Here is a 16207-nt window from a genome sequence, read left to right as displayed (position 1 = left end):
TATCAAATTCAAAATTGTCAAACAAAATTGGACTGTGTCGAAGAGTTGGCCCTGACTTTTCAGGGGCTTAAAGTAAAAATAAAATATGTTGCCTTTTTGTTGAATTATTATAAAAATAAAATATGTTGCCCTTTTGTTGAACTATGATAAGTGAAAAAAATTTGAAAGATCCTCTGAAATTAAATTTTTTTTAGAGATTTAAAACAGCCGCAACAAAAGCTTTAGCTCACCTAATATTAAGTCTAGACTCATCCTGTACGTACGTACAAGCAAATGTTTGTAATCATCATTCATCTTTGCAGCGACAAAATTGCGACAGTGAACACCTTTTCGATTTTGGAGAGTACGGATTCGCCTACCCAACCTTTTTTCATCGCATGCAATAATTGCGGACCCGCGGAGCAACAATCCATAAGGCTCACGCTGTTTTTGTACTGTACGTACGGAATGGGCATGTTTGAGTCCAAAACTACCATTTCTCCACTCAAATCCATATCAGATATATATATGAGAAAATCTTCTTTATGAAGATACTGTAAGTTTACGGCACTCAATCGTGATCATCTAAAATATTTTTAGACGGTCAAAATGTTAATGAAATTTTTCTAAAGAAGAGTTAATTGTGATTGATTATAATTAAAAATAAATTTCAATTATTGATTGAGTGAATAGATGACTGAAATAGCGCCACTTCGTAAACAGATTATTCACGGAGCCTCCATAAAAAAGATTATCTTCAGATATATATGCACATCACTGTTCCCCCTAAAAAACGGCTTTAGAACCAAAGGTTTCAGCCGACAGAGACAAACAAAACCACGTTAGATATTAGTAGCCCAGAAAAGCAGAGTCTGGTAGAGAGATGCTACAATCACACCCACCATTACACACTCAAATATACATCCTTTCACAAAACACAAGGGTACATAGTGTGTGTGGGACCCTTGTGTTTTGTGAGAGGGTGTGTATTTGGATGTGTGATGTTGGGTGTGGTTGTAGAATATTTGGAGTATGGTATACCAGAAAATTTTGGGTGTAAAATGCAACGTGTCAGAATGCAGAGCAATGGTCCTTTTTGTTGGGAACATGTGTGAAAGATTCAGTCTTACTTCGGATAAGGCCCCATTTCGGAACTCAATATAAATACTTATTTTTTAAGAAGGCAATTTCAAGCTCAAAAATAATGAATTTAAGCAAATAATTTTTCTACCAATATGGATCTTGTTTGATAAATCTCATCGAGATCTTTTATATGATACAAAAAAAATTAAAAAATTATTTTCCATTTACATTATTTTTGAGTTTGAAAATGTGAAATAAGTACTTATTTTTTAAGAAGGTGTTCTGGAACGGGGCCTAAATAGAAAAAGAGTTGGACCTTAATATACAATTGGATGGCTCACCACTTACAAAGCTTAACCTTTTAAGTAGATATGGGTCATTTAATGTATATTGGGTTCAGGCGATGTGGTGTGGACTTTGTGAATACTCCCCAACGGATTGGGCTTGCGCGCACACGGAAGATCTCAGGTGGATCAAACTCCCAACAAGTGGTATTAGAGCCGATGGCTAACGATCTTTGGACGGACTCAAATCGATTTAGTGGACTTGCGCGGGGACTCTCGATGGAGCGAGAAAAATCCAAGGTCGCTCTCGATGGAGCAAGGATGCAGGCGGAGTGCTGCATGGAGGCTCTTGATGTAGTTAAGGGGTTGACTCTCGATCGATGGAGTAGGTGCGGTGAAGTCCATGATTAAATCGGTATTGGAGAATAAAGATCATGGATCAAGGGGGAGTCAAGAGGATCAAATCGAGTGGGAGCTAGGCCCAATGAATGGTTCACATATGAGGGGGAGATTGTTGGGAACATGTGTGAAAGATTGAGTTCCATATCGAATAAATAGAAAAAGAGTTGGATCTTAATATACAATTGGATGGCTCACCACTTACAAGGCTTAGCCTTTTAAGTGGATATGAGTCATTCAATGTATATTGGGTTCAGGCGATGTGGTGTGGACTTTGTGGATACTTCCCAACGGATTGGGCCTGCGCTCACATGGAAGACCTCAGGCGGATCAGACTCCCAACACTTTTTTGATAATTCAAGTTTCTGCGATGTGGCGCTGGGCCAATTCTGGTAATCAATTCCATCGCCTTACCTGCGGGGGGGTCTCAATAAAAGACGGAGCAAAACTTTTTATGAACTAATCCCGAAAGAATTGATAGCACCTGAAAGGTTTTCGAACCCGAGGACCTTAGAAATGAACAAATCCGTAAGTCTTGAAATCGAGCCAACCACATGGCAATCGTCCAATGATTTAGAAAATCATTTAAAGCAGTACCTAACTTCTGTCCTCCGACTCTCTTTCCCCAATTCTCTCCCCATCACATACTAGTATATATCTCACCTCTCTGTTTGGTTCATTCCCACATCATCATCATCTATATATATATATATATATATATATATATATATATATCTCTCTCTCTCTCTCTCAGGGATGGAACCGGGGAGAGTCTAGTGGCGGCGGCTGCCACGTCAAGAATTTTAGAAAATGCAATTATTATATGTGACAATTTTTTTTTATCCCCAACTTATATAGTCTTGCCATTGCTAAGTTTTTTTTCTTATTTTTTTATTACATTTTGGTCATAAATCTTCTATTTTTTTTTCAAGAAAGGAGACTCAAAAAAGTATTCCAAAACTAAATTCAATGGGCCAAAGTGAAATAATATAAATGATGATGTGTAATTAAGAAAAAAAATTCCACACTCTAACCCTAAAACAACTGAACCTAAAAAATTAAGGAAATTTAATTATTATGTCATTATCAATGCCCAAAATTAAAATTAGTCATTTTTCATACTCCATGTGTAAATGACAAACATCATTTAGTTTAGTTTTTGTTATGTTATTTTATTTTTTTTGGAGCCAATAACTATTAATAGTGCAATGCATTTTTGTATTGAAGATCAGTCTTTACGAACTTTATCTCGACTTTAATTGAATCCCCGCTAATAAATAGTGGATGAGATCTATCTCCAAATTAGTCGTTCTATTAGGTTGGATATCGAGTCATGCAGAAAGGCGAGTCTTCAAACCTGCATAAGGAAATTAATGAGTACGAGGATATATATATATATATATATATATATATACATACAGTCAGGTTCCGGTGAGAGATCCCTCATTTTAATAAAATGCGAGACTTCCCTTCCCGATTGAATTTCGTTGATCCGAGCCGTTCAAAGTGATCAGAACGTGATTTTAAGGGTCCCCATTAGAAATCAGCAAAAAAAATGACCGGGAAGGGCTTCATCTGAGCAGTTTTCATTGAACGGTTCAAAAAAAATTGCTCTGATGAAGCCCTTCCCGGTCATTTTTTTTGCTGATTTCTCGCGGGGACCCTTAAAATCACGTTCTGCACACATTGAACGGTTCGAATTTTCAAAATTTGATCGAAAAATGAAAGTCCCGCATTTTAACAAAATAAGGGATCCCTCACTTGATCCGTGGTGTATATCAGTATATATATACATAGAGATTTTCCAGTGCTTCGGGAACACAACCACGTGAATATTCTTTTATTCTTAATTTAGTTTACTTTTGCTTGAACCCAATCAAATCTACGACTATGACTATGCAACAAAAACTAATGAGCTAACCAAGATTAAGAGTGATCAATCTTATTCAAATATAGCCAGGTTCATTAGAAAATATTATTTGGAGACAGCTGTATTTCTTACTTTTTATAATCACGTATATCTCAGTGTCTCGTGCCACTTTTAATTAATTAGTTGAAGATAGATTCCTTAAATTGTCTTTCGAGACCATTCCAACTATAACATTCATAAGATCGAGAATTAAGAACTAGATCAGAAGTTACTATGGAAGGATTTCTTGACCTGGGAATTATCTTGCTAACAAGTATGTATGTGTACTATTCAAATAGTATTGGTCTCTCTTTTTGTTTTCATTTAATTGAGAATGATGGTTTGGTGACTAATGAGAGACTATTATCAACTTATTGTTGAACGAGGGAATCGAAAAGGACTGAATGAAATTCATTGCCCACTGAATTAATAGGTCCCCACTTTATCAGCAAGTGGCAAACAAAGGGTCTCGTACATTGTTATTGAAGCTGATTGCAGTAGTCTTCACTGAAAGTCTGTTAAAATAAACAAACGAAATATCTCAAATGCACATTGAATGAGCTTATCCCCACACATAGTCATTCTTGTATTTGAGAAGGATTGTGTGTGGAATTTTTTTGCTCAAATCCAATATTGGAAGATTCCGCACTTCATTAATTTGTTTGTTTGTTTGTTTGATTGATTGAAGATTCGTCCATTTGGATTGGAGAAGCCAGTAAATGTTTTTTTTTTTTTTGTGGAAACTAGTATTTTGCGAGACTTGATTTAAGAGAGAGTTTTGGTTAAGAGTTTTTGATTGCACTTTTGGTGAGAGAATTTATAATAAATGGCCATACACTATATAATTGCATCATTATAATGTATGACCTATAATAACTTGCGCCAGCTGACATGCTAACCAAGGATGGAACAACGGAGGTCTAATGGCGGCGACCGCCATGACAAGAATTTTAAAAAATGCAATTATTATATGTGACAAATTTTTTTATCCCCAACTTATGTAGTCTCGTCACTGCTAGGTTTTTTTCTTATTTTTTATTATATACTAGTCATAAATCTTATATTTTTTTTTCATGAAAGGAGATCCAAAAAAGTATTCCAAAAATAAATTCAATGGGCCAAAGTGAAATAATATAAATGATGATGTGTAATTAAGAAAAAAAATATTCCACACTCTAACACTAAAACAACTTAACCTAAAAAAATTAAAGAAATTTAATTATTATGCCATCATCGATGCCCAAAATTAAAATTAGTCTTCTTTTGTACTCCATGTGTAAATGACAAACATCATTTAGTTTAGTTTTTGTTATGTTCTTTTAATTTTTTCTGGAGCTGATGACTATTAATATTGAAATATATTTTTTTAAATTTTTTTAGTATACATTTCGCCACTGCTAAGGTAAAATCCTAGTTCCGTCCTTGCTCTCTCTCGATGGCTAGTTTGAGCTTCATCATCGGCCTTGTTGGTTAGCATTCACTTGCCACAAAAACTCTTGAAATATTCGAATTCTTTTATTCTTGAGATACTAGTATTTTTTTTCTCTCGTAATACTCTTTTTTATCTTCTGCAGGGAATATAATCTCTTTACTAGTTTTTGCTTCTCCAATGTAAGTATGACTTTATGTAACTTGATGGTTTTTAATTAATAAATATACTAAAATAGTAGAAGTTTTTATTTCCCCTTATTTTTCCTTCTGGATCAATGTCAAAGTTCTATATAAGAAGATTTTTTTTAATCAGCAAAAATCAATATTATTAAAATAGTCAGATTAATAAATTAGAGGAGGAATTAAACTTCCGACCTCATTTCTCTTGGCACCTAAGTGCATTCCCTATGCCGTTGGGCCAAAGGCCTCCCAGCAGTATAAGAAGATTGGTGGTACATGTGTTGAAATTCTCCTTTATAATTGGCAAACTGTTTTTAGTTTTTACCCACTTTTTTTTTTCTTATGGTTTCTTTGCGGCTTATTTACCTTTTTGATCTCTAAAGTATTAACGAGTGGCCAATTTCGTCCCCAATCTAAATATTTGTCCAATTTCGTCCCTAATGTTTAAAATGCGTGTCAATTTGGTCCACGACCCTAACGCCATCCCTCTTGTCCGTAATAATTGAGGGCATTAGTGGTATTTCACCCCAGCAACAAAATGAAAAAAAAAAAAAACTAAAAATGTCAACTGGATAGTAGCTTTTTGTTTTGGTCTGTGCAGTATCAAAAATCAAATACTCGTTCCATAGCCATACATGTAGGGCTAATAATTACCAGAAATTGTACAAGATATTCAAGATCTTGGAGCAGAACTTTGGGGTACCAAGGGAGATGAAGTCAGCGAACGCCTGGAGCGACGGGGAGGCAGTTTGGCTGTTTGTGTCACCGGCTCGTGGCAGCGAGTGGTTTTGTGGGCCGGTGGTGCAAGCAGTGGTTGTCACTTGTCCGGCAGTTACAAACCCAGCGACTCCGCCGCCTTGTGCGCCCTTTAAACAGCGCGTACGGGCGATCCTTTCCAGTGACGAAAACCGATCGCACATCCACCGATGCGATCGTCTCAATAAGACGCACAATACCCACCGGTCAAAGTGAATTTTCGAACTAAGTACTTCTTTTCGGACCAGAAAAAATCAGTTCATCAACAGTTGGTATGCCTGGAAGAGGGATTGGGTAAGTCCATGGGTTTGGGAAGGTGGGTTTTATTTGGATTGGAGGGGGAGTAGATGTTCCATGGGTGACTGGTTGAGAGCTGTCAGAGAGAGAAAGTTGGAGTTTGGGTCGCCGTAGTCGGGTTCGGCCATGGACGACGGCGGCGGAGTGGTGGTGAATGGTGATTGTGCCATTGTTGATGGTTAGTAGGGTTTTGGCAGTGGATTTGACTGCAATCAGTATTGGGTTTCGGTCTGTAGTGTTCTTGTTATAAGTGATGGCGATGAGGGTAGATTTGAAAGGGGTGGCGACGTCGTGGGGAGTAATTGATCGAGAGGGTGGAGGTGGGCTGCGTCGCGGCTGGTGGTGGTGGTGGTGATGGATGTGGTTGTGGAGGTGATGGTGAGAGGAGCCGCGGTGGGTAAGTAGAGGAGGAGAGCAGAAATGGGAGTAAAAATGGTTTTGGGTTTGTAGTTTTTTTTTTTGGATTTTTTTTATTTGTTGTAGTGTTTTGAGGTGAATACCACTAAGGCTCCGTTTCAGAACACCTTCTTAAAAAATAAGTACTTATTTCACATTTTCAAATTCAAAAATAATTTAAATGAAAAATAATTTTTTGATTTTTTTTGTACCATATTAAAGATCTCATCGAGATCTTTCAAACAAGATCCATATTGCATATTTTTAGATTTCATTAAGCCCTTTATTTTTTAGCTTGAAATTGCCTTCTTAAAAAATAAGTACTTATTATCCGTTCTGGAACAGAGCCTAATGCCTCTGTTTTAACGGATAAGAGGGACGACGTTAAGGGTGGGGACCAAATTAACACACATTTTAAACATTGGGGACGAAATTGTACAAATATTTAGATTGGGGACGAAATTGGCCACTCGTTAATACTTTGGGGACCAAAAAGATAAATAAGCTGTTTCTTTGCAGTAAAAGTTCTCAACTTAGATTGAAAATAGCAATAATCTGTTGTCTCCAGTTCACAAGTCTTTCGATCGAAAATAGTGCTTTGTCGGTTGAAAGCTATATTTCCGTTTGGAAATTTCATCCCACTTTTTTATTTTTAAGGAGCTTATTTATGTGGCTTAAATTCGTATCACAAACGGTTGGCGGCTACATATTACTTGCTACCATGCCAGGTTGGTTGAAAGCTATATTTCCGTTTGGAAATTTCATCCCACTTTTCTATTTTTAAGGAGCTTATTTATGTGGCTTAAATTCGCATCACAAATAGTTGGCGGCTACATATTACTTGCTACCGTGCCAGGTTAAGCACTAGTTCACTAGTCAATTAAAATTAACCGAGCTTGAGCCGATCCCAATGGTGAATTCATAATTAAAATTATTTTTCCTTGGTCAATTGATATTCGGAACGGATAGTTTCAAAAAATATTTGCCTTGCACAAAATGATTAGGGGGTGCCATTTAAAAATTATCATCAGTACCCTTGATGAATTTTCATTTACAAGATTGGTTTTCCTTGGAGATTTTCTGTTCTTACCATTGTGGAATACGATCAGCTGATCAGAGTAATTGTGTCAATCCATTCTTTAACAATATAAAGAAATAAAAAATATATTTTTACCTAAACATCAATCCATTCTTCTCCTTCTTTTTCCAAAATCACTACAATAAAACATATCTGTTAATCAACTAGCAATTTGATATGTTTTTACGAATAAAGTCTTAAAAACTAGTGAAAAATTAAAAAAAAAATGTTAGTACATTTTTTTTGAAAAGATCACTATGTAAAGAAACATGAGAAATGGAGAATGAACAAAATGAAAAATAAAGCCATGAAAATAAATTCTAATGGTAGTTGTAAAACAAATACCTTGGAATAAATACTTAAATTTAAAATTGGTACAAGAGCATATATAAGAGCCCCCAAAAATTAAGAAAATATATAACAAGAACCAATAACTTAATTAACAAAATACTAATTAATACTCCTATTAGTCAACAAAACCGATTGAAAATGAAATAATGACAAAAACAATACATAAATATATTAGCTTTTTTTAAAAAGGTTATTTGTGTCATTTAAGATCTAAATTTAACATAAATATAATAGTTCAATAGCAAGGGAGGACATTGTAATTCCAAAAACCTCAGGAGAGATCTCTCCATTTGCCAGAAACCTTAAAGGATATCAATGAACTTTAGCCTATACTCTTTGTAATCCTCGGTCCATGTTGTGGATTGGGCTGTAGCCCAATATAGTGCCTTATTGGTTCTTTTAGTATGGTGTGTGCCTTTTTAAGTTAAAAGGTGTTTTATCGTCCATGAAAAAAATTCGAATTGATCTTTATAACATAGTAACACGATGTCATCAAATTTGTACCATAAGATCTTTTGAATCATATGCTGCGTCCATTTATTGAAGAAAATTCATGTTCCTACAATTTTTAGATCAATAAAAAATTGTTGCAGTCTACCGGCATGATTTTATAAGATGAAAGATATGGAATAGGGAAAATGATGGCCAAAGATGTGTTTTGATAATTAATACTTGTTAAGGACATTTTCAGCATGGGGAAAGATTACAATACACACCATTTATTTGATACACACCCCCCAAAATGTTATGAATTGTAGAGCAAATATTACGAATCGTATTGTTAAAAAGTTACGAATCGTATAAGGGTTACGAGATACACTAAAACGTTATGAATTCTAAAACAAAAGTTATGAAACGAACTAAAATGTTATGAATGAACCATAAAATAGGTGCATATGATACACCTTTTTAATGGGTGTGTATTGTAGACTTTCCCTTTTGGAAAGCATTAACAAATGTTCTCAGCATATCCTTAGCGGGTATTAATTATTAAAACACGTCATGAGCCGTCATTTTCATCCTTGTAGACAGGGTGGAGCCAGGGGGAGCAAATTGTGTTTTAAAATAAGGCCCAACTTGATAACAAGTCGTGTCACGAGTTATATATACACAAAATATAATAATTGGGTTGTTGATTTCCATATCCATATATATATAAATGAAAGAACCATATAAATTTCAGGTAAAATCAATGAAGTTGGTGGGAATATTCGACGTTTTTTTTTTTTGGGAACGGTGATAGGGGTGGCTCTTGAGGCAATCCACGGAAGCCTCCGGCTAACAATTGTTGGAATAATATGTGCAGTATTGACCATAGGCATGTATGCAGCACCCCTATCTTCCATGGTAATTATTTCTCCTTTTCTTTTCCTTTATTCTTTGGCACCCCATTGTTTGGCTGGTAGGGGTTTTGGAGGATTAGGTGTGTCCACGTGAGAGAAGGCTATCCACCTATTTGACTGTCTACTCCTTTGGCGAAGAATGAATGTGCTTTCTGTTGTTTTTCGATTTTACTATTAATTGATGAAATATTCTTATCCTATTTGCAAAAGATCAGCAAGATAAATAAAATTAAGACAAGACATGAACAATTTAATTTGTGGGCTCTCATTTCTAGAACTGTGTTATATGTTATGGGTGACAGAGGATGGTGGTAAAGACGAAAAGTGTGGAGTACATGCCATTTTTACTGTCATTTTTTCTTTTCCTCAATGCTGGAGTTTGGTCTGTCTACGCTCTCCTTGTCAAGGACTATTACGTTGGAGTAAGTTCTTCTCCCCACTCTCTATTTTTATTTTAAAATGCATGTTTATTTTAAGTGTAGGGGTTAATCCAAAAATCCCAAAAAGCAAAATAGCCTTATTTTTTAGTATCTGCTTTTAATACATGGGCCAATAATCAGGTACCAAATGCAATTGGGTTTGTATTGGGCTCGGCCCAGTTGATCCTCTACACCATTTACAAGAACAAGTCACCCTCATCAACAAAATCAAACGAGGAAAGGGAAGAAGAAGGATCGACCAACCTCATCAAGAATGCCATTGAAATGCAGCAGGGCCACGACAAAGATGACCCGAAAAGTATAAATCGGAGCCTTCACAAGGGAAGCAGCCTTCCGAAGTCGTCCATTTCCCGGCAGTACACCGTCAATAAACTCGCGAAGACACTTTCACTCTGCAACCCATATGAGTTGCGTTATGGTCCTGATCATGACTATGATGTTGAAAATGGACGCTCTTCAGCTCAATAAAACAGTAATGTTGATCGTCTCCCTTATATATTCATCCATGGTTTTTTGATAACTCACGTGTGTGTACTGCCCTTCATTAAGCACATTTTCAAAAGTTTCGGAAGCAAATGATATCTATTGGACCAAATAAGTAAGTTAACCAAACTTCAGGGTTAAAAGTGATGCAACTGTTACTAGGGGCGAAATTGAGACTCGATTGTAACGAGAGGGATCATTTCTAAAATTTACTCTTAGAGTTATTAGATCGCATACTCCGTTCATGTAGGATATAAATACAGCCTATCGAGTGGATATATACGTCTTCCATTTATGGAGGATGGTAATACGCTCAAAATCTGAAATGAGGGTTGCAAAAATGCAGATTATTCGGAGGATTGTAATTAATTGGATGACCGATTTGTCAGAAAAGTTGCTATACAGGGTAATGTGATAGATATGAAAACCATAATTACTAATGTTACGCTTAGAACCTCCAAGTTGTGTTCATCCCAAAACTCCATGCCTAAATATTGTTATTACTAAGTGTACATCAAAATTCTTTGGCCATCTTCATCAATGGTACTTGGCTCTTGGTGAGTACCGACAGCTACAGCTTAAACAGCTGCCATTATATATGTATTGTTTGTATTCTCCTCTTTACTCCTATAAAAGGAGGAGGCCTCCACCAATGTAAGGGCAGACTTAAGCAATATATCTGCTGTGTTTATAACCAAAAGACAAGGTATTTAATAAAATAAGAGCGATTTAGAATTTATTCAAATGTCGGAATGAAAACTTCAACTCTAAAAGTGACCATGATGAAAATATAAAAAATTGGTCTAAGGTCCACTATAAAGAACTTGTAACCCAATTAGTCCACCTCTAATGTTTATAACCCCTCTAATCCACTAATAGAGTTTAGTAAGATCTTAAGTCCATTTCTTTTTAAAAAAAAATTAAACCAAGACAAAAATGTTCTCCTATATAAGCTGTCATATAGAGAGAGAAATCCTAGACTAAAAACAAATCTGAAGCACAACCTCCTCCTCCTCTCTCTCTGCCATCGGAGAAAAGTGGGTATGGGGATTCTGCATCTAAAAAGTGGGTTTGAGAGGTTTCCGTCAAAAAAGAGTCGGGATGATTTCTTTACTGCATGGGTTCATTTCAATCTAATTTCAACTCATCAATGGGCTGTATTATCAATTGGTGGTTGAAATTGCTTACGATATTTCTTCCATGATTTGCTATCAGCGTGAATCTACATCCTCTCAATTGTGATGGGCTTTTCAAGGGATCCAGAAAAATCAAGGTGTTGTTCAAGAGGCTGTCTTCCTCTTTGTTTTGTCTTCAGCACCGTTTCTCCTTTACAACCGGGTCTCCATTTTCCGTGGCGACAATGGATCGGACGAGTAATATTGGTTGTGTTTATTTCTGATTGGTTTTTTTTTATGATCTCATGTTCTCATGTTTTCTTCTCTGTTTCTTATATTTAGTACATACGTATATAGAGTATCGGTATCTGTTTCTTCTCTGTTATTTGTTCTACTGGAGAGAAATCCGGAGTAGTAAAAACAAAAAATATAATATTATAAGAAGGTTGACTGCTTAGCCTCCGAACCTCGCCTTCCAATAAGGTTGAGAAACACCCCAAGCGTAGGGCTAGGTCGTCGGTAGCATAGTAAACCGGCAAGACCGGGATCGTAACACAGGGAATTCGCAATATAGCTAGTCTGGATTGTAGGTTTAAAAGGTAGACTGCGGCATTCAAGACGGCCAACTTGGTTTTGCTTAGAATTGGTGAAAATCGCCTGGGCAAAAGACTAGGAAAAAGCTTAGTTAACTTAAAAGAGGCAAGTCTAAGGATCTTCTAACCCTTGACAAAGGAGGTTACCGGTTCTCGATTATAACTCAGGCAAGAGTCACGACCGCGTGCTCTCGCCCGGAGAATTTAACTTTTATGACTACGTTTAATGAAAGATGTGATTAAACGGAGGCGAACCAACTTGTTTGACGAATTTATCGAACACATAGGAGGCCATGAGCCCTCGGGGAGCCGCTTGCCAAGACCGCTTGGCAAACGCCTCACCAAGTAGTTAACACCCCTTTGCTTGGACCAAAAATGCAAGTTAAGTTCTATTCCGTAAATCATGCTTTTAAGCCCTAATATTTGAAAACCAAATAACCACCTAAGTCCTCGGGAAAGATTATCCCAAGACTTGGCCAAACGACTACTCACACATACTTAAAGCAAAAACCAAAGCATAGAAATAAGACATGAATTTAAACCGATAGAAATGAAAATAAAGTTGATTTTATAAAGGATCTAGTCCGCGGCTACAACATTAATAAACGAGAAAACATTAAACGACAAATACCTTGAGGAGTTCTTTAAGACATTAGCTAGAAAAGCTTGAAAACCATTAATGGAGTTCTAGAGAAATAATGGACTTAAAGTGGAAAGTGACAAGATAATCTTTAAGAGAGAGAGAGAGACCCTATTTATACAAGGTGGTCTCTCTCTCACAAAATATCCCAAGAAAATATCCCAAAAGTAACCAAAAGTGGAAGATATTCCAAAAGTAGAAAGTAAAAAAAACAGCAAAAACGTGGCTGTAATCTGCAGTATGAACCGGTACTGGCCAATTCCCAGTACCGGTTCATAGGTCTTCAAAAGCTGGAAAACTTCAACTCTGGACAGCATGAACCGGTACTGGCCAAATCCCAGTACCGGTTCATAGGAGGCAGAACTTCAGATTTTTTTCTGCTTTGGCCCCGACAGCCCGACAGCGACCCGACACCCTCTTTGGCCTAGATTAATCACCCGACGGGGCTTGGTGGAACATTGCCTCACTACCTCGAACCCTTGGATACTTCCGACTACGATCTTTGGCGTTAAGAACCGCCTTAGCACCGCGTATTACCTGAGACAACCAAAACAAACCCTTACGTGCAAAATGAGATACAAATGATATCTAAGGGAATCAAAATGCTACAAATTAGGGAACTAGAGCACCAAGATTATACAATCTTGGTTGCTCATCACGCCCCCCAACTTAAACATTGCTAGCCCCGAGCAATGATGCAGACAAAATAAGGGAAAACTAAACAATCCTTCCGGCAAAACAACTACGGCACATGCTTCAATAAATCCAATGCGCAAGAGATCAAAAACAAACCATTTACCCCAAAGCAACTCACAGTCGGAGATAAGATGAGCAACTAGATGCAAGCAGGTAAATAACAAGCATCCAACAGGAGTATCCAAAATAAAAAAGGTGGATACGAGACTTCCAACAACCTTTAATAACAAAAGTAACCATATCCCACGCAAAAGGTGCTCGAAAATAGGCGTGGTGAACAAAAAATGCCAAGCCAAATATAAGTGGAGAGCACCATTAGGAAGACAAATTAACTAAGCAGCCAGAAATTTACTGAAAAGTAAAATGCCACAGACTAAATATGCCACAATCAACAATCTGAATCAAAAGGAAATCAAATTGTACGAAGGATCAACTAAGGGCTTTAAAGCTTGTAATGACCTTGGTTAATCAAAAGAACGGTTAGCAAAATGGGAAGCGGCCATATGCTAGCTTGGTTTTTTCTACCCTAGGCCGCCACCGACACCAAACTACCAAGTCAAAAGGCCACATGCCGGCCTAAACAAAAACTTCCTAAGACTATTATTTAAGAATTCACCTACTAAAATGAAAAACAAGATAGGATAGGAGGACTGTCAACCCCCATGTACCCCGACCAAGTAGAGGGATTTTCCAAAAGCGAAACCACCGACCTAATCCTCTTCCGACGACTCCTCGACATCCTCATCATGAACAGGTTCTTTACCTCGCTTCCGAGTACTCGACTCACCACCACCACTAGTCCCAGCACCATGTACAGCTTCTGGTTCCTCAGGAGTCGATTCTCTCATATCGGCCTCCGTGGGAACATACACATCACCTTCTTTCCCACACCGAGCTGCTATCCATAACATCCCCCTCTTTATGGCCGAGACATCCCTCCTCGTACGACACATTTGAGTCTCAAGCTTTTTCTGTTTCCTCTGCACTGATTGGAGCTGAGTAGCCATAATTCTAGTATATTCTTCAATCCTCCCAGACTGAGTCCTAGCAGTAAGCGTAGGGAAATCGAAACTGTTGGGCAGGGGTGGCTGAGATAATGCCTTGCTTTTCTCCACAGAGCCACCCGTAATAGGATCGGGGGTACCCGGAAGAAGCCTTTCTGGAACTAGTACTCCTTGAGACTCGCAAAGAGCGGTAATCATAGCCGAAAACGGAATATTAGGCTTTGACGGTGCCGAACGCTCCCTAAACCTCACCAATAACTTCCAAATGAACAAAGCCCAATCAACCACCTCCTCATTGGAACTAAAAACAAAAATAACCTCGCCATCCTCCTTCCGTGGAAGCTTCTCCGAACCATGGGGACACAGATTGTAATGAACCACCTTATTAATAACCCGATACTTCTCGAATAACCTGCCGTGGACAAAACGGTCAAGCTTCAATGGTTTATCAGTTAGTGCGTTTTGGATTTCTTCCTCTGACTTAGACCATCCTCTAGCAGGGTAAGTAATAGCTTGGAGTGAGGGGCATTGGTAGTTTTTTAGATACTTGGCTATGATAGTCGGGGTTACGAGCACAGTTTTCTTCCCAAAGCGAGAGGTTATTTTCTCTTCCTTCTCATCCACTTCCATATTAGCATAAAAATCAAGCACCAACTTGGGTTTAAAACCTTTGATAGGATCGAAAAAGAAATGCAATCCTCGTTGGTTGATGATATCGATGATTGGGTGAGTTCCTAACTTCGCTCGATCCACCTGCCGCTCACAAATGTACTTCCGACCTTTTAACTCCTTTTCCCATTTCTGTTTCTCCTCCTCATTTCTCTCTCTTTTCCGCTTCCTATTTTCCTCCTCACTTCTTTCTGCCCGCTCAGCATTCTTCTCCGTATCAGAGCGTTTAATATACGACGTTTTACCAGAACTATCCACTGATTGTATCGCATCCCCCATAAGCTTCTTTGATCTCCCCATTTCGAAACAACAATTCTCACAAAACAGAGCACCTGTAACGATCCGGATTTTTGACCCAATTTTTTTTTCTTCTAAATATAATATTATTAGAATTATTTTTCTTAATGCAATTCTTTTTTTTTTTAATACAATTATGCATACAATATATACATGCATTTTTTTTTAAATTTTCCTACACATACATGCGTACATGCACACTCCTTCTCCTCCCTCACCTCAAACTCTTTCCGTCTCTCCGTCTCCTACTCAGTCTCTACTTCCTCTCTAACCCTAAAACCAAGCCAAATTCGTCCATTCAAAATCCCATGAACCCAACCCTATTAAATTCACTCTTATTCTCTTCTTCCAAAATTTTCTTATAAATACCCCACCCCTTTGATCCACGAAATTTACACCACAATATTCCTCACGCCCCACCAGTCTAAAAGAGAGAAAAATCAGAGAAAACCAAGTTTTAATCCATGGAGTTTTAGAGAGAGAAAGAAAGAGAGAGAAAAGTGGGTTTCATAGCCACGAGCAACCGAGACCCGAATTGATCATTCCAATCACTTCCCACAACTCCAAGCATCACCAAGCATTGTCCAATTTGGTTCCAAAGTCTCCCGATCAAAAAAATCCGAAGTCTTCTTTTCCAAAATTCAAGATTCGTTTTTAAATCAATTCGATCTGATTAAAGGTACTATAATCCTATCCAACCTCTTCTCTAAGTATATTAAGTGTTTATATGCTTAACCCTATGTCTCGAACGAAAAAAATATAGTTCAAGGCGCGTTTTCTGCCG

The 16207-nt window shown here is 37.5% G+C and overlaps 2 protein-coding genes across 2 annotated transcripts in view; both read left to right on the top strand.

The window, feature by feature from the left end:
• Positions 1 to 2425: 2425 nt before the first annotated feature.
• Positions 2426 to 16207, top strand: part of LOC131334871 (bidirectional sugar transporter SWEET16-like) — an 89564-nt gene continuing 75782 nt past the window's right edge. Inside the window, exons 1-3 of the mRNA XM_058370169.1 lie at positions 2426 to 2444; positions 5084 to 5123; positions 5229 to 5265. Coding sequence (XP_058226152.1) covers positions 5090 to 5123; positions 5229 to 5265 — 71 coding nt within the window. The 5' untranslated portion in view covers positions 2426 to 2444; positions 5084 to 5089. The remainder of the gene's footprint in view (positions 2445 to 5083; positions 5124 to 5228; positions 5266 to 16207) is intronic.
• On the top strand, positions 9309 to 10505 carry LOC131334873 (bidirectional sugar transporter SWEET16-like). The gene is made up of 3 exons (XM_058370176.1): positions 9309 to 9490; positions 9789 to 9908; positions 10047 to 10505. The coding sequence occupies exons 1-3, from the start codon at positions 9464 to 9466 to the stop codon at positions 10392 to 10394; spliced, it is 495 nt and encodes a 164-aa protein (XP_058226159.1). The 5' UTR covers positions 9309 to 9463; the 3' UTR covers positions 10395 to 10505.

Source organism: Rhododendron vialii, chromosome 7a, assembly GCF_030253575.1.
Source record: "Rhododendron vialii isolate Sample 1 chromosome 7a, ASM3025357v1".
Lineage (NCBI taxonomy): Eukaryota > Viridiplantae > Streptophyta > Magnoliopsida > Ericales > Ericaceae > Rhododendron > Rhododendron vialii.
This window is presented reverse-complemented; position numbering and strand designations above follow the sequence as displayed.